Source organism: Alosa sapidissima, chromosome 18 (assembly GCF_018492685.1).
Source record: "Alosa sapidissima isolate fAloSap1 chromosome 18, fAloSap1.pri, whole genome shotgun sequence".
Lineage (NCBI taxonomy): Eukaryota > Metazoa > Chordata > Actinopteri > Clupeiformes > Clupeidae > Alosa > Alosa sapidissima.
This window is the reverse complement of record NC_055974.1, coordinates 11,798,329-11,826,303: the sequence shown is the minus strand read 5'-3', so window position 1 is coordinate 11,826,303 and position 27,975 is coordinate 11,798,329. Positions and strand designations below refer to the sequence as shown.

General features: G+C 42.4%; 3 protein-coding genes across 8 annotated transcripts in view; 2 read left to right on the top strand and 1 right to left on the bottom strand.

The window, feature by feature from the left end:
• Positions 1-178: 178 nt before the first annotated feature.
• gal3st4 (galactose-3-O-sulfotransferase 4) lies at positions 179-9,160 on the top strand. Of its 5 annotated transcripts, none has more exons than XM_042070381.1 (4): positions 179-505; positions 4,790-4,894; positions 5,285-5,594; positions 5,731-9,160. In XM_042070381.1, exons 2-4 carry the CDS (start codon positions 4,791-4,793, stop codon positions 6,736-6,738), a joined length of 1,422 nt encoding a protein of 473 aa, XP_041926315.1. In that variant the 5' UTR covers positions 179-505; position 4,790; the 3' UTR covers positions 6,739-9,160. The 5 variants fall into 5 exon arrangements, with proteins under 5 accessions (XP_041926315.1, XP_041926314.1, XP_041926316.1 ...); XM_042070380.1 differs by having other exon boundaries at positions 4,787-4,894; XM_042070379.1 differs by lacking the exon at positions 179-505 and adding an exon at positions 3,727-4,091.
• A 1,099-nt stretch (positions 9,161-10,259) lies between these two features.
• trappc14 (trafficking protein particle complex subunit 14) overlaps positions 10,260-27,975 on the top strand; it is a 21,325-nt gene continuing 3,609 nt past the window's right edge. Inside the window, exons 1-10 of one of the 2 annotated variants that reach the window (XR_006024824.1) lie at positions 10,260-11,035; positions 11,603-11,698; positions 11,977-12,106; positions 12,401-12,487; positions 13,070-13,190; positions 13,563-13,710; positions 14,973-15,207; positions 16,097-16,233; positions 16,622-16,824; positions 21,675-22,559. Coding sequence is in view for 1 of the 2 variants with exons in the window: in XM_042069485.1 (XP_041925419.1) it covers positions 10,556-11,035; positions 11,603-11,698; positions 11,977-12,106; positions 12,401-12,487; positions 13,070-13,190; positions 13,563-13,710; positions 14,973-15,207; positions 16,097-16,233; positions 16,622-16,824; positions 21,675-21,828 (1,791 nt within the window). In the remaining variant the exon portion in view is untranslated. Of the gene's footprint in view, positions 11,036-11,602; positions 11,699-11,976; positions 12,107-12,400; positions 12,488-13,069; positions 13,191-13,562; positions 13,711-14,972; positions 15,208-16,096; positions 16,234-16,621; positions 16,825-21,674; positions 24,237-27,975 lie in introns of those variants that run through there. The other variant, XM_042069485.1, reaches the window with a different exon arrangement.
• Positions 24,325-27,975, bottom strand: part of zanl (zonadhesin, like) — a 49,392-nt gene continuing 45,741 nt past the window's right edge. The window contains exons 106-111 of the mRNA XM_042069484.1: positions 27,931-27,975; positions 27,016-27,151; positions 26,646-26,789; positions 25,808-25,901; positions 24,770-24,819; positions 24,325-24,677 (exon numbers count right to left, since the gene is read on the bottom strand). The exon at positions 27,931-27,975 is cut by the window's right edge and continues 158 nt beyond it. Of these exons, the coding sequence (XP_041925418.1) occupies positions 24,601-24,677; positions 24,770-24,819; positions 25,808-25,901; positions 26,646-26,789; positions 27,016-27,151; positions 27,931-27,975 (546 nt within the window). The 3' untranslated portion in view covers positions 24,325-24,600. The remainder of the gene's footprint in view (positions 24,678-24,769; positions 24,820-25,807; positions 25,902-26,645; positions 26,790-27,015; positions 27,152-27,930) is intronic.

Genomic DNA, 27,975 nt, shown 5'->3' with positions numbered 1-27,975 from the left:
TTTTAGTAGGCCTATATGGAACTTTCAACAGTATAAGGATAACTTCACAATTCATCAGTCTGGGGAGAGTGGCCCCCTGTGCTATGCAGAGATGAGTGAAGGAGGAGATAAACGCGCGGGGCGGTGGTTTACGTAGGCTACCGTGACACAGTGGGAGATGGGGGTAGGGTAGGGTAGGGTAGAGTAGGATTGATTGTCAGGCTAGCGTGACGGCTACAGAAGTGTTTAATAATGCGCTGATTGCAAGGGGAGAGGACCGGTCAGAGGAGGCCGTTACTTTAAGGCTATATTGTCTCTCTCTGTCTCGAAGTGTTCACCGTGGAGGAGAATGCGTTTCAACTTTCTGCAAATATTTCTTCCTTCATTGAGAGGAGTGCGTAACCGGAGAGTGTTAGTTCACCCATTATTTTACTGAAGTGGACCGAATGATTGTAGGGCGCAACACCGGCGTTTGATTTTAAGGAAACAGTCTACCGTCTGAGATCACTTAAAGAGGACTTTTGGGGTGAGTGCATGCGTTTCCCCCCTTTTGCAACCGTTGCCCACTTTTTTAGCAGAAACTTTTTCAGTTGAACATGGGCCATCGTTTGCCACTGAGACGCTCTGTGAAAACGGTAAATGACAGCCACTACAATACCGCTATGCAATTTGGTAACCAAACGCATTATTCGAAAACACTCGTTAAACACAGAAGCTCATGAACTAGGTGTAGTTTACACAGAAAAGTCGATTCACAGATTTTGAACCCACGGTTTTTGGTGGTGTACATGTAACTTGATGAAGTTGTGCCTACCACCAATATTTTCGTAAGGTATGCAGAAATAACAAGCCTTCAGCGTTGGACAGCAGTTGTTGCCACCCCATGGCATTAAACAGATTACTCCGGTATTGGGTCGATTAGTGGGGGTATAATCTTGTTTGGCTGATCCTATTTCATAGTTACCACTAAGTTTTGGTTGGTTTTCTAGTTAACAAGGAATAACATGTTCTCACTGCATTCAAGAACAGTAATTGTAACAGCAAAACATAAAAAAACGTAGGCCATAAAGAGCAAAGCGGAACTTCTTTAATTAGATCAAGCGGTGGATAGAGCCATGTCAGAGGAAGAACTCTGTGCCTGACCTGCATTTTTGTTATAGTTAATAACTTCCCATTGAGTTTAGTCTATATTTGACACCTTTATATGATGCTGTTCTCTGGTCTGAAAGCATGACAACCCCCCCCCCCCCCCCCCCCACACACACACACACTGCTTCAGTATTGCTGCTAATCTGTAAACCATGTAAGACTGGTAAATAATACAGACCGACAGCAACGGAGATGGGACTGTGCTCTCTGAAATATTCATGCAATGGAATCTGGGCCAGGACTAGAGTAGAGAGTGATCCCACCAGTCAGTCCAAGCTGGCCAACTTCTAGAAAAAGGGGGGAAATGTGTGACCTGTCACTGTGGAATGTGGATTAGATTAATCATAATGTCAGTTGACTTGATTTTCTCGCCAATTTAAAAAGGCCAATGTGCGCCAGAGAAGCACAAAAATATTTCATAATTGTATCCGTGCTTATTGAGGCATTTTCATGGCTGGATGCTTTCACAGGAGTAAAAAAAAGAACTAGATAGATACTTTATTGATCCCCAAGGGAAAATTCAAGGTCTCAGTAGCATACAGACATCACACACCATGCACTTACAGCAGAAAAAGTAATATACAAATTAAAAACTACACTGTACAATAGACAGTAGAAGATAAACATGATACTAAAATACTAAATACTAAATATACTATATAAACTATCTTTGTGTCTGTGCAGTCTATTAAGCACACAAATATCAACATAGTGTGCTTAATAGACTGCACATTATAGGCTAATTATTGCCTCTGGGATGACAGGACAACAAATGTGCTATATCTGATTGTCGAATGCTGCAGACTCCTTGAGGAACGTTGATTTCACGCATGTGTTTGAAGTGAGCCCAACACAGTCGATTCTACTTCTTCCACACACATATTCATTCTCTCACTCTGACACACACACAAGTCATAATATTACTAATGATGTTAAATGCAAACAGAACAGAAGTATGGGAACATACATATCTGTGCTTTGAGGAAGTTCAAAGGAGTCGGCCCAAAGTACACGAGCATCAATCTATTTCAGCCTGTCACCACAGATGCTGAACAAGGAGAGGCAGCTGGTGGTAAGGCCTTACACAGTGTACCAAGGCCCAGCCACAGTCACACGATTAGAGGCTTTAGACCTATATTTAGGATTTAGAGGGCTGTCCAGGTTTCCTTCAGGCGACTCAGGGTCTGCTTGAGTTACGGGATTCCAGGAGGACCCTCTGAAAGCATGTCACTGTGAATGAGGTGCTGTGGGGAGTGAAACTGTATGAGGTAAAACATGCTTGGCTAAACAGTCAACTGGCTCCATAAGTAAATAGGTATCTCCCAGCATGCACTTAAAGGCGCCAGTGACATTTTCCGCCGTGCAGTGTGTTTCCAAACAAATCTATCAGAGGATTAGGAACGAATCTAAAACTGATTTGATTAGGCCCCTTGATGAGTATCTCTGTGTCGTTAAAGGAACACCCAACATGCAAAGCACTAGCAGGACATTTGAATTCTTCTGCTGGTCAAATGCTGCTCAAATGCTTTGACCTTATTGCAAACATCATGAAAACTCATGCAACTACTTGGACATTAAATGAAAGAAAATATAAGATATACACTTTGTGGGCTATAATGTTGTATAGGCTATGGTATGGATGCACAATATTGATTTACTCATTTTTGCCGATACTGATACCGATATATTAACATATTTTTTATTTCCTTTAAGGGCCTCTAATTGAATTAACATATTACTGTTATTGTAATGGCGTAGTTGTTGCACATACAGGTATAACACTTTCATTCTCATTCATTAAACCCTAAGAAATGTAGACACTCGATCACTCATGAAAATAAGGAAATCATTGCAAGGTGTTGATGTAAGATATGTAATTTGATAGACATAAGTAGCCTAAAAATGTCATCCTATTTTAACATAGTATGGTACTTCCCCTAAAACTTTAAGCTTTTATCTGCTGGTACTGCCATACTGATAATATTGTGTATCCCTATTTTATGCCCAGTTATGTTTATTTGTTATTTGTACATTCTGGTATGGTGACTAATTACAGGGATTCCTGCTAATTATTTCTAAAAACTGCAAATAATAATCTGATACAGAATAGCCTTTAGGCCTAGTTTTTAGATTAATTAATATTGCCTCTTCTCATTATGTGGTTACATTGCCATTTTGCACCAATGTTCTTCAGAGGGAAGATGGAGATGATATTTATGAGTACTACATTACACAGGCTAGGCTACATCTTGATGTGTGGTATCCATGTATTTAGGAAAGAGTCTTAAGATACTTGAACGAACAGCTTATTTATTAAATTAGGGCCTATAGTAGTAGCCTATAGTTTTAGTCTGAGATTGTGAGTCATGAATGTCCCATTGCTGTTAGAAAGCTGAAGTTGAAATTCAGGGTCGCTTTCATGTAGTGACCTCAGTAAATTCGCAATAGTTTTCGAGTGTAAAAAGGTTCAATTTTAACACGAGCCTTTTTTTGACCGGGTCCAAGAGCCTATACGCTTGATTTTCTTCTTCTGAGAGACATGACGTCACAGCGCGACTAGCAGCTTGTGTACTGTATGTGCTCAAATCTCAGCCAGCCACCCTCCCTTCCCATACCAGCCCACACTCGTCGTGCCCCCACCCATGCACACACACCAGGCTCATACACAAAGCCTACTGCTTTCACCATCAGAAGCTGCGGTTAGTAAGAAATCGGAGATACAGTTCGAAAAATAGACTTGTCGACGGCCAATGAAGCAGATTCATGTCTTGTTATTCTCCATCGCGTTTGGAAATACCATTGGTTCCTTCTTTATGCATTTGCGATTTATTCACGAAGTAACGTCGTGGGTCTTGCTGCACTTACGGCCGTAGTCTCCGAGATGCACCGTGGTTGCAGCCGCCAAGTGCCGCGCACCACAGACACCGGCCCGGTTCGATCATGGTTTTCAGGCGAAGAGCAAGGTAAGATGCTCGGATTAGAGACAAAAACGCAGCACGGGCTGTGTTATCAGATGACAACCTAATATGTTGATCGTTATGGAGTCTATGTAGAGAGGCATCAATCCTCAAAACAAAGGCCGCGCTTATGCAGACTAACCATTGATAAACCATCATACATTATATAATTTATTACTTTTGCCTTTTATAGGCTAGCTGTTGTATTGACCTAAGTCTGAAGAACGCGTTTACTGCAGGTGTAAAAGAACGCCGCCTCTTTCAAAATCGAGGGCTTATTTCACATCGACATAAATCTTTAGCCTCAACCTCATTTTTGTGAAGATCAACGATTAGTCAATGAGGTGCAAATAAGCGCAGTCGTACGAACAAAAATCCGGCCGTGGTTTCGACAGATGTGGTAGCCTATGCACGAAAGTATTATACTGATAGCATGAGATCCTTCTAACGATATAGTTAGCCTACTTGTTTGTTCATGATATTGACTGTACACTGAATGACAGCTTTGTTTGCCAAAGCGCACACATTTTGAAAACTACCCCCTGGTATAGGCCTACCTATCAGTGTGTACCTCAAAGGCTCAAAAGACACAAAAGTGGTAATTCAAAGAAAACGTATGACAAACTATTATTACCGGTATTTCATCAATGACTGATCATCCAGCCAGCTATTTATGTAACACATGTATCTCTTCTCTTCAGAAGAATGCGGTGGTTGGGGTGTCATCGGCTTGGGCCTATTTGGAAAGCGCTGCTGGTGTTTGTGGCCATTGCGTTCACTGGACAGCTTCTGGGCTTCTTCAACAAAAGGTCAGAGAATGCCCAGTGACCTCTCTTATCCTTCTGTCTCTTGTGCTTTCACTGTACTGCTTGTTTTCCATCAAATAATAAAAAAGTGCATGTAAGCAACAAATAGGAGAAAGGAGTGGCTTACTCATAATGTGGTTTTACTCTGCTTTAGACGCGGGCTGTGGTGTATTCTGTCTGGGGCTCAATTTGTGTCAGCATAGAGAGATCAGTCATTCAGATAGACTGGCCTGGGTGGAACTGAGAACGCTGTTCATTTACTCACATTTACTACTCATTTACAATTAACACGGCTGTTCTTCGCCTTTTCACTTGTCAAGGAATGCATACAGGAACACACCTTACACAACCTAACCTGTTTTTTTTTTTTAACCTCCACCCCTACACACTTAGTTGGATGCAGCCAGAGAGACCACGGTCTGTCTTTCCACTGTCCTCTGACGATGGCCATGGCTCCCCAATGGGCCCCTGCAGACCCCACACCCATGCCATGTTCCTGAAGACCCATAAGACAGCCAGTAGCACCGTGCTCAACATGCTGTACCGCTTCGGGGAGGAGAGAAGTCTGCGTTTCGCTCTACCCTTAGGCTACCAGTTTGGCTACCCGCTGCTCTTCAACGCGCACAGGGTCAAAGGTTACAGAGGACCCCGTATGGTAGAGTTCAACATCATGGGCAATCACATGCGATTCAATAAGCCAGAGGTGTGTCACATTATATGTTATTTTCTAAGTAGTCTTTTTGTGTGGATTAAATCTGGTGTTGACAATGTTTTTGTTGTTACTGCGATGTTACTGTTTTTGTCGTTTCAACTTTAAGCTGAATTTCACTGTCTTGTAGGTAGAGAAAGTGATGCCTGCTGATACCTTCTACTTCTCCATCGTGCGAGATCCTGTAGAGTTGGCGGAGTCCTCCTATGCCTATTTTAAAGCTGTAGCCCCTGCCTTCAAACGTGCAAAGGGCCTGGGTGATTTTGCCAACGATCCCCGGCGCTACTACGACCCAAGGTTGCGCAACAACCATTACGCGCGAAACCTGCTTTGGTTTGACTTTGGCTTGGACCACAATGCAAACTACACAGCTGCCCTAGCGAGACGCGGCGAGGCGGAGATCAGGAAGTCGTTCAATCTCATCTTGGTCTCCGAGTACTTCGACCAATCCATGGTGCTACTGCGCCATGCACTCTGCTGGCCACTGGACGCAGTCGTGTCCTTCAGCCTGAATGCCCGACAGCCAAAACCCGCTGCTGGTGGGAGCTGGGGAAGCAAAGCCAACCTGGGTGCAGCCCTGGCCCTGACCGATGACCAGAGGCTTAAGCTCCGGGAGTGGAATGCGCTGGACTGGCACCTGTACCAAGCTTTCAACCGCACCTTCTGGGAGGAGGTGGAGCGCTTCGGGCGGGCGCGGATGGAGGCCGAGGTGGCTCTCCTCCGTACGCGTCGGGATGTCCTGGCTCGGGTCTGCCTGAGGGACGGCGGGAAGCCCGTGGAGGCCAGCCGAATCCGCGACAAAACCATCCGGCCCTTCCAGAGCGGCCTGGTCAAGATCCTCGGCTACGAGTTACACCCGAGTCTGGACAACTCCACGCGGCAGGCCTGCCTTCGCATGATCCGCCCGGAGATCCAGTATAAGGACCTGCTGGATGCACAGCAGTTCCCCAGAGCGCAGCCACCCCCAGGGGCAGCTGTCGCGGCTGGAGGAGCACCCATCAGGAGGGAACCTTTGGCCCCTAAGATTGGAGACCAGCTCGGTGGGAACTCAATCGAGAGGGACTGGGATGGGACCAGATTGGGTCGGAATGTGTCATTACCAGTGAGGGAAAGGGATGGGAAGGACCGGTTCAGATAGTTTTCAGACAGTTTTGAACTCTTGTTCTGACAAAAACTCATTTTTTTGCCTCTGGACCTGGATGTTTTCTAATCTCTGAATAATTGAAAGGCACCTAGTTAGCCTTTGCACTGCACTACCTGAGAGACTGGAGAAGCTTTGCAGTGGTTGTGAAAAAGCCTCAAACTCTTCTATTCCACTCCTCTCTCCCTCCTGCTCGCCATGACCTTATTCGTTTCTCTCATGCTTGAAATCTCACACTAGGGTCCCACAGTCTTGCTGGAGGAGAGTTACCTTCCAGTGGCTGAATCGAAGGATCCCAGGCAATAACAGTGGCATGTCAGTGACTGTGGCTAGCTTTTAGCAGTGTGGTGATACCTGAGGAAGTTGAGAGTGGGCGAATAGGGTAGGAATAGCAAAATGTGAAACCACACCCACACTCCCTTGTTCTTTTTCAGTCTCCCTCTCTCACAAACACATACCACTTAGCCCACGTCTTCGTTTTACCACTGACCCATAAAATGATTGCAGTGTGGGAAGGCAGAAAGCTGACGCTTGCTGGAGAGGTGGACCGTGTCTGCACATTAAATGAGTACCTGAGCAATTAAGTTACCATCGGCAAGCGTTGCAAGTCACTGGTGACGCACACCCAGTTAGTTCCCTGAAAGGAAAGAGACGTGTAAAATATTGTAACATATCCATTCACATGAACACACTCACAGGGTTTCTCAAGTCGACACACACACCTACACTCTGCTCATGCCAGATTAGTGTAGTAGAATGAAATTCCCATTACGTTCAGTCAGGTATAGACACACTACTTGGGTGGAGCAAAGGTACAAACGTTACACACATCATGCTGAGGAGCAGTGAACTACAGTGCCAGACTTTCCCCACTACAATGGCAAGCCTAGACTCAGGCTTCTGTCTGTGTCAACACTGTGTGTTAATACATGTCTTTTGCTTGATTTAACCTGGGTAACCGGTTTTATATTTAGGGACTCAAAAATCATGGTACTTACGTTTTTTAGGTTGTGCTTTGAGGAAGATACTGCATACTTCAAAAAGAACAAAAACAAAGAAAAGAAGACAAAAAAGGCTGCCTTGTCGCTTGATTGCCTCTTGACGAGGCATTGCTAATTAGACCTGGTTGTTTACCCTATTCTGCAGTTGTGGCCTCTTCTGACTCATAATGCTAAATAAGCTATTACTGACTGTGGGTTCCATGAACGTGTTGGTCACACTGTGAAATATTTTCATTGTTTATTATCTGTACTTTTTAAAATGGAGATGAATCATTTTGCGAGCAGACCACGAAAGCATTGCTTTTTCGATTCACAGTGTGGTACACCGTAACGTGTTAAATGGAGCAAAGGAAAATGCGAGCTGCTCATTATCAGCATATTTATCCGTTTCTGTACAGATTTACATTGTCTTAACTGTATAGTTTGTCATAGTATTTATTTTGCCTTGCACAGATTATGTCACTTAAAACCAACATTTATAATGAGTTGCATTTCAAACCCCCTACAATTAACTGTTCTGTACCTTTTTTTTAAAAAAAAAAAAAAAGAGATTTCCCTGGATAGGTTGAGGGCAGGTGGGAAAACTGGGTGAGTTGAAGTGTTGCTGAATGTTCAGTATATGTTAATAACAAGTACATGTCACAAAGATGTCATTGGCAGGTCTCTAATATTTCAGTCTAGAGAATTTCTTTTCAACCTTTGTGACACATATGAACAGTTATTTTGCCTTAGAATAACTCTCTTTACGGAACAGGGCTTAAATCCCTTACTTTTTCTGGGAAAAAGATGCTGATGTAAATACTGTATTTATTCTCTTTTGAAATGGAAGCCTTTCCCACATTCAAAATTATGTTTAGACCTTAAAAAAATATTTTACGAATCTGACTGTATTGCACTGTGCAACATTTTGTGGTACATCTTGGTATAGCTGAAACAGCTTTCAAATTTAATGAGAAAAAGCCGAGGTGATTCAAACCTCAAACCTGATTATGTATATTGCCCTACATGAAAAAAATTGACTGTAATCACTCTGACATTCCATTCTTACACATTGACTTGTGTCTAAAGAAAGTTAGCATGTGAATCAAGCAGAATGTTTGCATGGTGGCATATTTCATTCATAAACACCACTTAGAACCAGTGAAAAGGAAAATCACCTGCTTGATTTTTTTGTGTATGTCATGCGGTACATTTTTGGTATGATTAACATTGATATAGTTTTATTCATTTGCCCTACGTGAGTATACCATTTGAAGCATAATCTATGGTATATTGATCATCAACATGAGATATTACAATGGAATATGTGTTGCTTGTGTATCAGTCATGTTCACTCTCAATTCATGACATAACTGATTTAATATTTACCTGTTGTTGTGATGGCTTTGTCACAATGCAATAAATGGTTGTGTTTTGAATGTGTTGAAAAGGAGAGCATGAATGTCATCCGTCACTGCATTTTTAAGATACTCCAACTCCATCTCCATGTCTCTTGTCAGAATAGAATGACCATGATTTGGGGATTAAGTCATTTCATGTTGACTCCATGTTATGTTATGACTCCAGTTTTGATAAATGAAAAAAGGCTTAAGTGCAACTAGCATGACCTCTTTTCTTTGACAAAGCAGATGAAATACCGATAAACCACATATCCTCCAAGATGAGTCATGAAATATTTGTATTTCATTGGCAACTGCAGCATAATCATAAAGGTCTAAATCAGGAAGTACTGGGGTATACATGCCTTGAGAATCCATGTAAATTATAACCTTATTCATATTGTCTTATGATGGTGATTATAATGATAGGTTATGTTGCTTTGAGGTGTAATGTACACATTATTGATTCCAAGAGACCAGTAGGAAATTATGCCCATCAGATTTAAAAGCATCCCCGATAATATTTTGTTTAATTGTTTTCTATTTTTAAGGCCCAGCGGAGGTGTCTTTATACCCTAAACAATGGCATAATTAAAAATTGGCTATACGAATATAATATTTAGATGGAGATTTTAATTGGATTTTTCCTTTTTTTCACTGAACAGAATAAAAAAACATTTTTTACCATAACAGAGGTTAGGCTACAATAGATTTTCACTTTGATTTATCCTCTGTAGCACCTTAGGCCAACCTTATGATAGCCTAATTAAAGAAATGACTTGCTATTTTTGCATATGCTTTTACTGTTGGATTAATTAAATAAACTTGACTGGAAACAAAATAATGTGTGAGCGTTTATTATCTGGCCTAACTCTTGCCCAAACTGTGGGGGCGGGACGATTGGTGTCAATATTTAATGCAAAATCCTATCACCTTTTCGTCGTTGGGTTGTATTGAACCGATTCGTTTCGCAGCACAGACATATTATACGTTATCACGGAAGCGTCACAAGAAATCAAATACAACTTTTCTCTTTTACTGTCTAGGGCTAGGCCTATACTTTTTCACAGACCTGAGGAAGAGCATAGCCTACAGTAAAAGAAAGGGAGAGGCACAATTGTCGATAATCAACTACTCTTCCCGTTGTCGCTCTGGGCTCGATTGAGCGAACTCGCAACTGTAGTGTTTGCAGTCACTTGAATGTAGCGTTTATGTTGTTAGCTAGCTTGGCACAATTAGCTAGCAAAGGCAGCCGGGGGACACAATGAATGACTTATTATTATCGCACAATTGTTAGACCTACCGATCTAGCTACCAGTATTTTTTTTAATCGAAAGCAGCTATTTAGATACGTAACGTCGGTTGCGTATAAATACAGAGCGTTATGCTATCTTGTTGATATCTATTGCTTGCTTCCCATTGTTTCCGTTAGTAATGGTTTTAATGATGGAATCCCAATGTGAATATTTCATGTATTTCCCGGCTGTTCCTATATCAGATTTGTCTGATCCCGCTCGATACCGTTCACTTCCACGTCGCAGTCACCTCTACCTTGGTGAGACTGTGCGTTTTTTGCTCGTCTTGCGCTCACAAAATGGTGCGTCTGGGCTCACAAGCAGCGGGGGTGTGGACAATGTCACCGGGTCGGAGCACCCCAACAGTAGGGCTTGGAGGGACCTTGCTAATTCTCTGTGCGCGGTTGCAAGTGTCTGTCCCGGCGATAGCCGTAAGCGACATATGTATCATGATTATCATAGCAGTGGGGACGAGGGTATGGATGATGCTGATGAAGATGACATGGTTGATGGTTGTCGAGGGGGGTCAAAAAAACGTGGATTCCGAGAATGTAAACCGTTGCTTATTCACAACAGTCCGGGTAACGGTGTGCGAGAATTCCGCAAGGCACCCTTGCAGGTAAAGAATTGTTTTGTAATTGCTGCTCGAAAATTTAAATAACCGGTTGCGCATGCATGTATGTAGCCTACACAGCATCCTGTTGGCAGATAAAAAAACACCTTGCTCACAGGAAGTCTGCGGTGCACATTTCCTGATTTCTCTTTGAGCAAACTTGATTGATGCAGCAATAATATAGCCAATTTTGGCAGCTAGATTTTTTTTTAAAGTATCCAGTGGATTTCCCTAGGATTCCCTAAAATCCCTAGGATTTTGTGAGACTATGTAGGGTGGACTTCACTTGGACTTTCCAAGTTGTTTCTTTTGTCCTTTACGCTTTTGCAAGTGCAGGACATGCTTGCAGAGAAACAGGACCTACTTTGCTTACTCTACAGTCACACCTATTATGTTCAAAGGTTCAGACAGATTAATGGAGGCAGGGCAGGATACCTGTCACATGGCCTCTCATTGACTAATATGACTCATATCTGTGCAATTATAACCCTCAGCATACATGACTACAGTCTATTCCACTGTCATAAGTCTTTGTTTTTGGTCAGTAGTTTGTCTTTTTCCTCTGCTCTCTAGTCCCCTGTAGATGAGCCTGTGGTTCTAAACGATGAGGTCATTTTCCCGCTCACTGTGTCTCTTGACAAACTTCCTGTCAGTACGCTCAAAGTTAAGGTGAGTGCCAAAGGCCTGAATAGCCTATTCTGCATGGGAATGAAGTTCCTCTATTGTCATTTTCAAGTTTGCGCATGTTTGCATGTAACTAACAATCAGCACAAGAGCACTTTGAGATGCACTCTGTTGCATGACAAATGTGCTATATAAATACATATTTTCTTACTTACAAAGAAACTTGACAATGAACAAACTATATTGAGTCAGGGGAAACGTGTCTTTTGGGCCTATTGGTATGTTTGTGTGTAGACACACTCCTCATGATTGACGTCCCACAGATCATAGTGACCGTTTGGAAGCAGGAAGAGGAGCGGTCTGAGATCCAGGATCACGGTTACCTCAGCATCTTACAACAGAAAAGCCCCTGTCAAACCTTCCACCAAGATCTGAACACTTTCAAAGCCCAAGGTACGAGAATGGCAAACCCCTTTTATGTTTATTCAAAGAAAAGGAAGCTTTGGACAGGTGTTTGGTGTGTGTACAGTACACACACGTGGGCACAGACACGTGCCAAGCTACACAAACGCTCCACACACCTATATCTGGCCCCCAGTGACCTCAAAATTGATTTTGCCGCTTTAATCCTTTAATCTCAGGACGCAATCATGACTCGTCTTGTTCTTCCCCCTTCTGTCTCTCCCTTGGTCTCCCTCTTCCCATCTGTTTTTTTTGTCATGTTGCCCGCTGTGGTGGCGTTCCCAGTCAGCACCACACTGAATGTCCTGCCTCCCCCCAGCCTGAGGTGTCAGCAGATGACTGTATCTGGGAAACACCTAACTGTCCTGAAAGGTAAGGACTGTGTTGTTGGCCTGGGGTGCGTTTCCTAACTAAGTTAGCAACTTTGTTGGTTGCAATGCAGTTTCCCATTGCCAACCAACTAAGTTGCTAACAGGTTAGCAACTATGGTTTTGGGAAATGCACCCCTGAGTTGTTGACGTAAGATCATATCTGTGTGTTTTTGCATGTAAAAGTTTCCTTTTCTTTCATGGAGCCACCCCTTTGGTGTTAAATGTCTATGACATCGAAGCCCATGCTGTTCCAGACCTGTTGGAATTAATTTTGCTCTCATAGATCCTCCCACCCACCCACGTAGGGAGTGTTATGTGTTCAATACTGCCTCCACACCCAGAGTACCTTCTGCACTGTTCATTGTGCAACGGTCAGACTGACCAAAAATGTGAATTCAGATTCTAGTATTGGCCATTGATTCATTAAGAAATGGATAATAAACTAGTAAAGACTATTCTAGAAACAAAGCTGATACAATACTTTTCAAAGAGACAGTGCTGTTGTTATAGAGACAACAATAGCCATTGTAAACAGCTGTGTATTTCTGTTTCTCTTTTGTCTTTGTGTATTTCCTGCGTCCAGTCCTGAATGGGAGCTCCCAGGAGGAGGTATGTGTGCGCGACATCCGGATCCTGCCCAACTTCAACGCCTCTTATCTTCCTATGATGCCTGATGGCTCAGTCCTGCTGGTTGACAATGTCTGGTATGGTCAAAATGCCCATTGTTTTTTTTGTTTATATGGATTTTTGTTTATATTATGTTAAAATGTTATGATATGATAAAATAAAGTAGCTTGAAGAAAGTAAAGTTACTTAGGCAAATTATAGGCTATACCTGTTTAGTTTGACAGCCAGGTGAAAACCATTGTGAAACACTTGTTTGTAAGTTTGAATACCTTGTTTGCCTGAAAATTAATGTGCATTTATGTACCACAGTTTAGAGAAGCAGGTTGTTTGCATAACAGCATTAACAAGTGTATTAATTAAAGTAGCCACTAACGTGTCCATCAGGGTTACTGACTTTTGGTTCTTTTGGTGAACTGGATCATTCAAGTTTTTGCTGTGTCCTGCTCTAGCCACCAGTCTGGGGAGGTGGGCATGGAGTCTTTCTTCAGGATGGAGAGCATGTCGAGCCCCCTGCCCAGCATGCTGAGTGCTCTGGAGGAGCAGAACTTCCTCTTTCAACTGCAGCTGAATGATCAGCCACAGGAGGATACTAACGAGGTGCGACCCCCCCCAAAAAACAACAACAAAAAAAAACAAATTGACTGGAAGGTTAAAATACATAGACCTAAAACCTAAATCAAAATGACATAGAAAAAAGGAAAACTGTTGTATAGAAAGTTTTTTCTATTATTAAAGGTATTACAGACATACAGTCGTATGAAAAAGGAAGTACATCCTCTTTTTCTCTCTTTGTATGATTTTATGTATAAGGACAAAATAAAAAAAATAATTTGGTTCTAAATGTATGTAAATCTAACCTCAGGTGTAAAGTAATATACAACAGATCCCACAGTTTCATTATTTATTCAGCAAAAATTAAGCCAAAATGCAGAAGCCGTGTGTAAAAAACTAAGTACACCGCATGATCCACTTTGGTGTCGTCTGTTCAAAGGACATTTCTCTAGAAGCCTTGTGGTTTGTTCAGATGCAACTTTGTAAACCTAAGTTGTGCTGTTATGTTCTTTTTAGAGAGAATAAGCTTTCCTCTGGAAACCCTAGATTTAGCGCCGGCCTTTTTTGTAGTTCTTCTTAGCATTGCACAGAAACAATGTAATCTAATGTAATCAGAGCCGGACGACCCTATACGCACACTACGCACGCGTAGGGCCCCCCGCAAATGAATCAAGGCCCCTCGCCTTCTAGAACTATCAGGGCGTGAGAAGAGAAAAAAACCTCCATGCGAGTGTGCTGCGTAAAACCATAGAATTGAAAGACGATGTACTTTCTCTTTCACAGGACTGTAGTTAATGATGAATGCATGGAGATGGTGGATAAAATACTTTTTTATGGCTTTAAAAGCTTTGTGGTACTTTCCCAATTTCCTGTCCTGTCCTTGAGTTAACAGGTTATTATTTGCTTGTGAATTGATGTGTCGGTCTTTAGTTGGCTAATGGTGTGGTACAGATTCTATTGTACCAAGTCAAGTCAGTTTTATTTTTAAAGCGCATTTAACATGCACATAGTGCAACCCAAAGCGCTCCAACAAACAAGACACATAACAAGACAAACGATGCCGGATGGAGCGGCGTAGTCGCCAGCGTGCCCATGACATCAAGACATGACAAATAGCCTACATTTAAAAAATAACAAATACAAAAAATGCTGGACGGAGCGGCGTAGTCGCCAGCGTAGCCTACCCGTGACACCAAGACATATAAGACATATAAGGCTTAAGTCTTGTATTATCACTGTTGCAGAGAAAGTGTTGAAGACTGATGTTAGGAACTCCAATTTAGAAATTTCTGTGCTGTTCTGTCCAGGGTCTGGAAGTACCGCTTGTGGCTGTCCTTCAGTGGTCCACCTCCAAACTCCCCTTCACCAACTCCATCTACACTCACTATAGCTTGCCCAGTGTGCGGCTGGACCGTCCTCGCTTCATCATGACCGCGAGCTGCCCTAGCGCAGTGAAGGCACGAGAGCACTTTCGGGTCCGATACACGCTGCTCAACAATCTGCAGGACTTCCTGGCTGTGCGGCTAGTTTGGACACCAGAGGGTGGGTGAGAGAGAGAGAGAGAGAGAGAGCGTTGCTGGTGCCAGAAGTAGGTCTACTAACATCCAAGTTGTAAGCATCCACCATGATCCCCTTCAGACTGCAGTTTATTCTCCCGCTGTTTTTTCTCAATGAGAGGTTTGCGGAGCTAACAAGAGAGAAAAAGTTGAATTCAGTTCAAATTCAAATACATTTTGGTTGACCTACAGGTTTGATTAAAAGGGCACCTTGAAACATAATTGGACAATTTCATGAAAACCTTTTCTGAATTATCTATGGCTATATGGCTGAGAGAGAGAGAGAGAGAGAGAGAGAGAGAGAATGAAAGGTTGCTGGTAAAACACTACCCGTAATTTCCCAACTATTAGCCGAGGTTTATACATTGATTTGGCAAAATTTCTTTAGCTATGAGGTTAATACACGGGGGCAGTTAATATGGTATTGATATGGTTTTGTTTTTTTTTAACTGGCTCTTCTCCCCTCCCTCTCTAGTCTCACTGTCTCCACGCTCAGTAAGGATAGCATTAGCATGGCTTAGCCATATGCTCACTCCTCAGGCTCTCGATAAAGGCTGCTTTCTCATCCTGCTCATTAGGATGTTTTTGAGAGCTGTCCCTTTTGTTTCAGCACTTAAAAAGTACTTAGAAGTTCTGCACTCTCATGCTCTGGTAATAGTATTGATTGATGTAGTATTAATTGCTACTGAAGGTGTCTTCTGGATTGTAGCTTGACTGTTATTCCTCATTTTTGTAATGCTTTGGATAAAAGCGTCTGCTAAATGTAGAAATGTAGAAATGTAAATCAATGTTTGTGGTGGTATCTTCCTTTGTGTCCGCATACACTTCCATTCCCTCACACATCTCTTCTTTATTCATCCCCCCCGCCCCTGCAGGCCGAGGTCATAAGGAGGACCCTGCTGTCAACGCCGTGGTGTGTCACTCCCCACTCAGTAACCTTGGTTACTGTCGCAAGGGCAGCACACTCTCTGTCACAGTGGCCTTTCAGATTCTGAAAGCTGGACTGTTCGAGGTATGGAGTTTGGAGTGGGTGTATGTGTGTGTGAGTGTGTTGGTGTGGCTGTGTGTGAGTGTGAAGGGGAGACATTAAAAGATAGTGAGCATTTTTTTGTGTAGTATTCCATTTCAAATAGTAGTATTGTTGGGCTGTTTTTATGACATAGTAACAGCAATATCTCCAATAGTAACGGTAATATCTCCAATGTTTCTCATAAAAGCCCTACTTCTCCCTTTCTAAACTTCCTCCATTTTTCCACACTATTTGTGTCTGGGTCTGTGTCTGCTTCTTCGGCAGTAATATCTTCAATGTTTCTCATACTGTAAGAGCCCCACTTCTCCCTTTCTAAACTTCCTCCATTTTTCCACACTGTTTGTGTCTGGGTGTGCCTCTGCCACGCTAGTTGAGCCAGCACATGAAGCTGAAGCTGCAGTTCACCGCGTCCGTGTCCAACCCTCCCCCCGAGGCTCGGCCACTCTCCCGCAAGAGTAGCCCCTCGAGTCCAGCCGTGCGCGATCTGCTGGAGCGCCACCACCAGGCCAGTCTGAGCCTCGGCCGCTCGCAGTCCTTCTCCCACCAGCAGCCCTCAAAGTCTCACCTCATAAGGTAGGACGCACGCACGCACGCACACACAAGCCCCACACGTCTTGAATTTCCCCTTGGGGATCGATAAAGTATCTATCTATCTATCTATCTATCTATCTATCTATCTATCTGACATACAGTACACACACACACACACACACACACACACACACACACACACACACACACACACACACATACACACACACACACATACAGAGGCGCACACCTACACACACATGCACAAAAATACACACACACACACACAAACACACTTGCTCACACACACATACTCTCACAATACACACAAATAAATACATGGTATGCACAAAGCTGTGTCTGCAGTCTACCACACTGTCAATCATGTTAAGTGGGCTCACAGTTTGTGTTAAAGGAGAATTCCGGTGTGATTCTGACCTAAAGTGTGTTGAAACCACCACTGTAAGGTTTGTAATTATGTCTTCATCTTTGAGAAGCTGTTGAGGATATGTGTGGGGAAGAGAAAGCACAGCACTCTGGCAATGGCTATTAAAACCATACAGACCAAGAAAGACACTCGAAGAGGGCAGACTGCCAAGGCCAAAAAGCCTTCTCTGGCAATGATAGTGCGAGTGACAAATCATTTGTGGATCCACTGTATGATTCAGATCTACTCCAAAAATGTAACATGTTCTTCCTTGGCCAATGTTACAACCCTGAAGTTTTGTAAAAAATCTGCCTGGTGACAGCCAAACAAACAAACCGAACTGAAAGCATGAACTTTCAAAGTTCATGCTTTTAATACAATTAATAAACTCCACATTGACCATAATGTATTAATTATTATTACAAGGCTCTTCAGAGTGCTGCAGAAAGTTCCATTCACATGAATGGGCCTTCCCAACGTTCGGGCCTATGTTAAATCTATATAAATCACCGCTGTCAATGGCAACGGGTTGATTAACGTCTTTCATATCCCTCCGCAAGAATTCCGTTCGCTTATTGCAATGGAATTTCATTGAAAGGGAAAGTAAGCCAGTAAGACGTTGCCACGCAACACCTGAAACTGTCAAGTTCTATCTGTGTGGCAAACTATTTATTTTGTCAGCGGAAGACACGAAACGGTAGCAAAATCATTTTTAAAGATTCAGTGTGTTAGTTTTTTTTTTCTCGTTTTGGCAAGTAGCCGTGTAATAAGCGGGATAATGTATTGTCCGCCGGTAATTATCAGAAAATAAGTCCCTTCAGGTCGAAAGCAAAACCCCTCCGCTGCGCGTCGGGGTTCTGTTCTCCCTGTCGGGACTTATTTTCAACATCATGCAATCATACTCAAAAACATTTCCCAACTCGGTCAGCGGTTATGACTTGCTTTGTGAAATACCTTGACTGACAAACATTGACCTTTCTTGTTCCCGTTCCTGTTTTCTTTCATCTTATTAGTCTTACTGATAGCAGCATTGTTTGTCTAATCTATGGATTAAAGTATTGTTATTTTCTGATAATATTAGTCATGCTCCCACAAGCTCAACAGGAAGCTCTAGTTCACCAAGACATCTGCTTTACCGATATTGCATATCCACTGTCGTCACCCCGCAGTCCTCCCAATCATCCGTGTACTTTTGAGGGTCAGCAGAGTTTGGCTGGGTTTCAGGCATGCACCATGTAACATGACTCCAGTCTAAAGTCAAAACAAAATAAAAAATTGCAGTAGAAATCCCAAATCATACTTAAAACTACAGGGAAAGAAATAGGGTGTGTGTTTAATGTTGTAATGCATAGAGTTCCGAACAACAAATCCACAAGGACAAGTACTGTGTTACGGCAGCACCCAGCCAGATGTATTTGTTTTTCTGGTCAATGGTCTTTGTCGTAACAGCCTGTAATTTGATGAGTATTGCAACTAAATGCTGCTCTGTGGATGCACAAAAAAATTGTGTGGCGTGAACGGTTTAGCTTGTTTTTGAGTTTGCCAATACCATGGCTACGTATTTATAAACAAAAGACTATTTTTAGATTGTCTAATAAACATTTTATCTCAGAACAAAAGTATATTTTATAATATTTATAAATAGGCACCTACAGTACCCTCCAGAATGATTGGCACCTCTGCTAAAGTTGACTAAAAACGGTATTAAAAAATGATCTGTTGTTGATGTATTGTAATTTTACAATGAAAAAAAAAAAAAAAATAGGAAAAATCCAACCTTGAAGGGAAGCAAATTTATTTTGAGAAAAAGGAAAATCTCATAAAGAAATAAATATTTTTAACAAAAACACGTTGCTCACAATTATTGGCACTCCTGAATCTTATGTACAAAACCGAAGCAACAGAAGCAATGTCCTATGCAATGTCCATCTAATTTCAATTTATTTAAGTTACTCAGAGTGTCTGTGAACTTTCAGAAGTAGTTCATGACTTTCTTTTTCACTATGGTATGAAAATAAAGTCACACAGAGGCTAAATCCTCTAGTCATTTTTCAACATCGGAAGGACAAGATAATACACTAAACTTAAGTAAAAAGGAAGTGTGTTGACATTTGTAGGTCAGAGAATGTCTATGAAAACTATGTACTTTGTTGAAAATGCCTATATTTACAGTTAAAACAGTGATTAATATAAAAGGTTCTAATCATCTGGAAATGTGACAAACATGCTTGGACAAAGACCTATGGTTATCTTGCCCCCATGTACAGTATGGAGAATGGTAAGATAGGCAAAAAAAGAACCACTGAGTTACAGACAAAAGTATCATCTTGGGGTCACAAATATTCAAAAGTGACCTCACTGCTAATAGATCATTTAGAGGGCATGCCAGGTAAAATCCTGTCCAGTCATTTAATTACCAATGTAAACGGCAGGAGTTACTGAATGGTACAGTGACTTTGTCTGGAAGTGTGGTCTATTGTCAGATGAAATGAAAATTGCGCTCTTTGGCTAGAAACACTTTAGGTGTGTTTGGCATACATAGAAGATATACTGAAAAGAACCCCATGCCTAATGAGAATTATGGTAGAGGGGCTGTGCTATTGTGGGGCTGTTTTTAGGCCTTGGGAACCTAATTAAAGTGCATGGTATCACGAATACCAAGAAAAACCTGAACATTTTCAAAGGAAATCTGTCAATCTCTGCAAAGACACTAAAAGTTGGATCATTCATCAGGTCAATGAACCAAAACAAATATGGTTTGCTGAACACAAAATCAAGCTTCGGACATTGCCATCACAGTCCCCTGATCTAAACTCCATAGAAAAACAGTGGGGTGAGTCAAAGAGGAGAATGCACAAGCGTGGACCTAGGAATCTGGACGATCTGAGGAGATTTTGTAAAGACGAACGGTCTTAAATCCCTTGCTTTGTATTCTCCAACTTTATGGGGTGTCATAGGAGAATATTGCAAGCTGTTTTATTGGCAAAGGGAGGCTTAAGAAGGTATTACAAGCAGGGGTGCCAATAATTGTGAGCGACGTGTTTTTGTTAAAAATATTTATTTCTTTATGAGATTTTTCTTTTTCTCAAAATAAATTTGCTTCCCTTCAAGGTTGGATTTTTCCTATTTTTTTTAATTGTGAGATTACAATAAATCACCAACAGATTATTTTTTATACCGGGTTTTAGTCAACTTTAGCAGAGGTGCCAATAATTCTGGAGGGTACTGTATTTAGGTCTAGGATTAGGTTAAGTATAGAGAGATTTTTAGCTGTACCCATGACTTGTATCGTATAAATATTTTTTTTTATGTAGAGGAAATTTGAAATAAAGTGTATCTACCAGTAACAAAAGTAGATAGTAACTGTGGTGCAATAGGTCTCCTCTCTGAACCTTGAGGTAGTGGTATGAATGACCGGTCAGTTTGCAGAAGCCATCACTTTCTTCAAAAGCCATTGAAGTCTACACTGTGTGAATAACAATATACTGTGTATATATTTTACTTTTCTTCTGTACTGGCCTCTTTTGTATTTTTGCTGCCCTCGCTAATTGCTATCCTCACATCACGTGGGTTAGGACTCCAGTGAAACTGATACCCACTTATATAAGTGGCCCTCATGCTTCCACCGTCTCCTTGATCAGCTGTTTGCTGGCGTGATGCACTCGCCCTTACAGTGGGTGGTATTTGATGGCAGAATCTGCCAGTGCACATCTAAATTCAAGAGAAAAGCCCATCAGGAAACACTGGGCTGGAGGCCGTGGTGGAGCAGAGAGGCCCAGCGAGTGTAGGAGGAGGAGGATAAAGATAGAGCAGTGTGGGTGGGGAGGGGTCTGGATTTCATTTGAACATGAGGCCTTGCCTCATGCAGGTTGTGAGTGGGTGTTCTCATATGTGTGTGTGTGTGTGTGTGTCTGTCTCTGTCTTTCTCTCTCTCTCTCTTCCTCTTTGTGTGTGTGTGTGTGTGTGTCTCTCTCTATGTCTCTCTTTGTGTGTGTGTGTGTGTGTGTCTCTCTCTATGTCTCTCTTTGTGTGTGTGTGTGTGTGTCTCTCTCTATGTCTCTCTTTGTGTGTGTGTGTGTGTGTCTCTCTATGTCTCTCTTTGTGTGTGTGTGTGTGTCTCTCTCTATGTCTCTCTTTGTGCGTGTGTGTGTGTGTGTGTGTGTCTCTCTCTATGTCTCTCTCTGTGTGTGTGTGTGTGTCTCTCTCTGTCTTTCTCTCTCTCTCTCTCTCTCTCTCTCTCTCTCTCTCTCTCTCTCTCTCTCTCTCTTCCTCTTTGTGTGTGTGTGTGTGTGTGTCTCTCTCTATGTCTCTCTGTGTGTGTGTGTGTGTGTGTGTGTCTCTCTCTATGTCTCTCTCTTTGTGTGTGTGTGTGTGTGTGTCTCTCTCTATGTCTCTCTCTGTGTGTGTGTGTGTGTCTCTCTCTATGTCTCTCTCTGTGTGTGTGTGTGTGTGTGTGTCTCTACAGGACTGGCAGTGTTATGGAGCGCCGAGCCATCACCCCGCCGGTCGGTTCTCCCGTGGGCCGTCCACTCTACCTCCCCCCCGAGCGCAGCGTCCTCTCCCTGGATAAGATTGCCAAGCGGGAGTGCAAGGTGCTGGTGCTGGAGGCAGCCAGATAAACTCACATCCCCCCAGAAAAACACCCTCCCTCTCCACTCTCCACTATTGTATAACACACTGGATTACCTGTATTTTAGGTGTAAGGAGTTTAGAGCTACGAAGCTATTTGCATTAGGGGAAAACGGGAACAGAATATGTAAATGTATTAACTCATGAGAACTTGAAAACAACACGTTTATTGGAACCCTCTGTTATTTAGTGGTAATAGTAAGCGAAGTAATATTTCCGTCTTCACATTTCACATGGATCTCTTAAATGTTGATGTTGATTTTTCAGAAAAGGTCCTTTGCTTTATGTTTACTGTTGTTTGGTGAAGGGGCTCTTTAGCTGAACAAAATGACCACATGTATGTAGGCAGACAGACAGACACACCACACACACACACAGCACACATTCCTGATACACCAGAGCCCTTCCACCGACTCAACACACACACACACACACACACACACACCAGTATACCAGCTCATAGTCATGCTGTCTTTGGAATGCCGTAAAAGACATATGGGCCGTGAGGAGACCCATATGTCTTATGAGGCCACATCGACAGCACAATCCAAACAGACTCTCACCCGTTCGTATTTACAATGTTATTTCTTTTTGTGTGTGTGTGTCTGTGTGTGTGTGAGAGAAAGGGAGCAGCTAAGAGAAGCATATGGGCCAAGAGGTGAAATGGTGAGTCTGACTGCATCGTGACTGCATCCAGTCTGTAGTCTGTGTGTATTTATGCGTGCGTGTTGTGGGTGGAGGGGATGGGGCTCTGTGTTTGCCGACAGCTTCCTGTCAGACTGTATTTTGTTCTCTCAGCCCATTGGTGGGCTGACTCATGTCGCCACACTGGAATCTGTTTTTTTTTTTTTGCTGTTGTTTTTTTGCATTTAACTGTAGCCTCAAGAAATGGGTGGTTGAACTCCTTTATTTATTTCATCAGGTGTTGTTGTTTTGCGCCTGCAATAAATGCATCTCAAAGCACTTGCACTCCGTTAACAAACAAAGCTAACATTTCTCCCTCGATCACTTCATTCCTGGGTTTTTGCTTTTGAGTGTTCTTATCCAACACTTACACATACTCACTTCCTGTGTTATTTTATTTTGTTTGTGTGACTTTTTAATGTGCTCCTTTTAATACGCTCCCACCACCCACTGCCTCTTGTTCTGCTCGGTAGTGTGCCAGTTGCATGCCTTTTTGTTACTTACCCTCCTGTGACCAAAACGCCACACACACACACACGCACACACACACACACACACACACACACACACACACACACACACACACACACACACACACCACCTCCTCCGGGCCCGTAAGCAGGGGCATTGAGTCGTGTCATCTTGCTCCCAGCTTTGCCTTATTGTCAGACACCATTTTGATGTATTCCGCCCGCAACATTCCTCTTCCCCCTCACCCTCCTGCTTTCCTGTTGTCACACGGTGGCTGGTTGCACCCACCTCCCACACAACCCCCTCCGAATGGTCATCCATGACGCATTCATCATCACTGAACTGTGACCGCAGACTCCGGACCCCCCCCCTCCCCCCTCCCGTCCTTTGCCATAGAGAGCTGCCCACGAATGTGCTACCCAGTGCCACTGCCTGGGGACTTTATTGGTGATCAGTCGGCTGTCACTAGGGCTAGAGTGCATGTAGGCAAGTTCATTGATTTTACAGCACCATGTACATGCTGACAGCTGTGTCTGAATCACGAAGCTGCTGAAAGAACCTCAATACTGGCTGGGCATTTGACTGTGGGAGGCTTACTATGGGATGTTCTTGTATAGTGAAGCATTGCACTTCCTGTAAAGTAGACTTCATATTTTGCCGTAGACTTTTGTGCACTTTTCAGGGAGTCTGCAGACAATCCAATGCAAATCTGTGACAGGCCTGTTCAATACTGGTCAATAGCATTTCTGTGCTGTCTTGGACCCTTGAGTTCTGTGCGGATGTTTACATGTCTGCTTCTTTTTCTTTTCTAGCTTTGTAGCAGTATCCTTTAGCCTCTTTTGTTGCAGTGCAACACATTGTTGGATGTTTTGAATGTATGAGTAATGGTTTTGTTTTTGTTTTAAGTTTCAAATGTGCAGCTGCTGGAGAGAGATTCGCTCCTCTGTTTTCCATTAGTCCTTCCATTTCAGTCGTCTACAGCACATGAGGAGTCAAGACATCTGACAGGGGTTTCTTTTTTATTATTTCCAAGGGGATTTTATTCTATTCAAGCACTTTATTTTTACAGATTTAAGTTATTACACTTATGAAAACAAAGACGTTTTGTCAGTGATGTCAATATATAGCCTCCCTCTACTGTCTTTCTTTTGAACTTGTTTTAAAGAGGGTTTTGGTTATACTTGTGTTGAATGTGTGAAAAATGTGATCTTCTGGTCCTTGTGCTTGAATAAATATATTCAGGGGCAAATGTTTTTGTCTCGTCATTGTTGGGATACATTCCTGTACTATATATCTTTATGCAGTCTTTGCGATGAGACAACAGTAAAAGGTTTTGCTGAAAAATATAATTTATTATTCATTAAATTTAGCTGCAATGCATTTTTACATTTCCTTTTCCCCTTTTAATCACAATGCAGTTTTGACAAACATTACACCCGCCTGAAATAAGTTAATGAATTCTAAAGCCACACAAAAATGAAAAACAACTGCACTGAATTGATACCCCTTTGGCATGGTGATCAGTAGTACATGGTAGTTACATTAGCAAATAAATACAAAACATTGTCATGACTCAAAACAGTATTCTTCATCGCTCAGTGCTGTCCTCAGAACTGTGATGTCGCTAGCACTTTGTTCGCTGCCTTCTGCTTGTCGATATCATCCAGATTCTCATACGCCACACCTAGTTTAGAAAAGGTATTCATTAATAAGTACTGTCAGCTGCAGTATATGCAGATATTTAAAGCAAGGTGATATTTTGTGAGCATGCATTACCTGTTGAGGAGAGCTGCACACTACTGGAGTCGTAGCTTCCTTTTCTTTTGCTGAATGGAAGAGTGACAATATGAATAAAGTGCACTAAGTTATCTCCAGTGAATGCTTAGTAGTACTGATAGAAAATGTCATCACACATGCATACAGTGAGGATTGCGAAGACATGCAGTGTGACACCTTTGAAACAACAACAGCCAGAGTTATGTCAACATCTGACCCAACAAACACATCTGCTCTTGCTGTGATAGGTTAATGGAAGAGCAGGGTTAGAACAGAGTTCAGACAGGCAAATTTGCCGCCAAAGCTCTTGAATTAAGTGGCTGCAAAATTGTCTGATTCATTTCTGGTCTTTGTTACCACATCTACGTCATAGTGAGACAAGTAACGGACCAAGAAATGACTGCATGTTAGACTGTCAGCATTCATTTGCCTCATTCCAGAGTAGTTAGATGCATGCTTAGAGTTCCAGAGTAGTTAGATACATGCTTATACCTATAATAGTCCGCATTATGTCTGGGGTCATAACTCTTTGTCCTGTGCGGGTGCCGAGGGGAAAAAAAGACAGAAAGAAAATGTTCCATTCTGCATATATATATATTTTTTTACAAAAATATTTTTTAAGTAATGTTTGCTTACAGGCTTTTTTTTTGTTTTTTTTTTGCAAAACCCTAAAGGTGCTTGCACAATGCTCAGACAACCTTTCTAAAGTTGGCAGATTATTGGCTGCAGTCTTTAGAATGTTTTTCCGGAAGACCCACTTCCAGCTCCACACTGCCCAGGCAGTAATAAAAAAAAATAATGACTTTTGGACACGTCAAACTCAAACAACTCCATCCAATAAACACAGACGGATGGTGCACACGGACCAAACTGTTGGAGTTTGTTGGCGTTTGTAGGGGCATTGTGCAAGCACCTGGTGCTCGCCCTGTACCCGCTGAGCACTTTCTCCTCAACACTGAGTGTGAACCAGGAACACACACAGTTATGGGGTTTGCATCACAACATAAACCCTGCTGTTTATTTGTTACATGGCCTTACCGTATTCTTCTGCAACAACAGCAGCCAATAATCACGGCTATTAGTATCACACCCAGAGGCACGAGGACTGCAATCAGTATGATTGACGTTTGATCTGTAAAGTATGAAAAAAAGGACACATTAGCAAAATGCCTCCTCCTAAAACACAACCTTATAATGATACATTGATGGAGTACATTTCACTGTGTTCATAAAATAACAGTGATGAGATAAAAATTGATCTCAATTGATTATAAATATAATAATATAAATAATATAATGTTTTATATATATAAAGGGTTCCCACTCTAAGTCAAATATAAAATTTCATGATTTCTTCCTGATTTTCCCTGACAAAAAAATCAGAATTTCCATGACCTACTGTATAATGATTATACTATACTATACAATATGACCCATGACCTACTGTATAATGACTATACTATACTATACAATATCCTGTCAAAGATTTCAGAGCAGCCACGTAGCGTTTAAGAATCTTTCACATTTTCAGAGCAGGAGATGAATAAATGGGCATAGAATATACAAAGTTGGAGTAACCACAAGCAAGCAGTAAAGCTAATAACCTGATATATTCAGATTCTGTGTGGATATATATTTATATTAATGTATTTTGGCAAGTAAATTATAAAATGCTGCAATAAAATTCCCTGATATTCCATGACTTTGCCCCAAAAATGATAAAAATTCCCTGACTATCTATGTCTGGAATAGACTTTCCAAAATTCCATGATATTCCAGAAATTCCTTGACCAGTGGGATCCCTGTATATAATATGGTTCCATAGAGTAGTAGAGTATCATTATTGTGTATGTGAGGAAGCCCTGCCGGAACATACCCAGTCCTCCACTGGTGGCCGTCTTCTCTGTCTCACAGTTGGTGCCCTCGAAGCCCTCGAGACACGTGCAGGTATACAGGCCCTCCCCGGAACCTGCCGTACACGTGCCTCCATTCAGACAGGGATCAGCAAGACATGGGCTATCTGAGAGAGAGAGATAGAAAGAGAGAGAGAGAGAGATAGAGGGAGGGTATTAGTCCACATTCTTGTCTTTGAGAGATTTTTGTCTCACAAGTACGCAATCAGCGCTTATCCCTTATAGCCATGCACACACATGCCACACACACACACACACATGCCACACACACACGCACACACACACACTCACACACACACACACACACACACGTCACACACGCAGTGGGCTCACTTTTGTAGCAGTCACGGGTCTGGTTGTAGATGACGCAGACGTCGTTGGCAGTGCAGCCTTTGGGCTGGCACACGGACCCTGTGGCCGTGCACTCACAGCTCTGGGCACAGTCCTCTGTGACAAACTTCTCTCCCAGCTGGAGGAGAGACAGAGAGAGACAGAGAGAGAGAGGGACAGAGAGAGACAGGGAGAGAAGGAGGGTTAACCTCAAAATGTCAGACACAGCATTTACTGCAGCAGAATGACAAGCGCCTTGGAGCACTCCCTGCTGATCTACTGCAGATTTAAAAAAAGAAAAGAAAAAAAACTCCAAAGAAGAGAGACATTCTGAAATATTTGCTTGCCACTGTGTTTAGGTTGGGAAAAACAGTAACATTAACGATTTCCAATCCCTGATATCTCAAATCCAGACAACCAGACTTCAATGTTCTCAATGGCTCTGATTATTATGTCCCAGCATTCAACTCCCCTGGAAGATGCATCCAGAGGTCTGACCAAGAAATTATTAAAACTGTATGAGGGGTTTAGCTGCTCTGTTAGTCAGTGCTGGTGGTTCTGGGTTTGTTGTTTTTAGGTCAGTGAAAGCTGGATCAGTGTCTAGAACAGCAGGAAATTGGGAGTATTCAGATTTGTCTGAAGACAAACAGCCACAAGCACACACATGCATGTGCGCGCGCACACACACACACACACACACACACAGTCAGACTCACACACACAAAGACTCACTCACACACACACAGTCAGACTCACCCACACAAAGACTCCCTCACACACAAACACAAACGCACACGCACACACACACACACAGTCAGACTCACACACACAAAGACTCACTCACACACACACAGTCAGACTCACCCACACAAAGGCTCCCTCACACACAAACACAAACACACATACACGCACACATACCGGGTAGTAACGGTCCAGGAAGGTGCAGCCACATTGAGTGAAGGG

Bases quoted from the DNA above. Each gene is read 5' to 3' on its own strand.
- gal3st4 (XM_042070378.1), top strand. From the start codon at position 4,069: ATGGTTTTCAGGCGAAGAGCAAG. The intron at 4,092-4,786 runs GTAAGATGCTCG...TCTTCTCTTCAG, and splicing joins GTTTTCAGGCGAAGAGCAAG to AAGAATGCGGTGGTTGGGGT. The intron at 5,595-5,730 runs GTGTGTCACATT...ACTGTCTTGTAG, and splicing joins TGCGATTCAATAAGCCAGAG to GTAGAGAAAGTGATGCCTGC.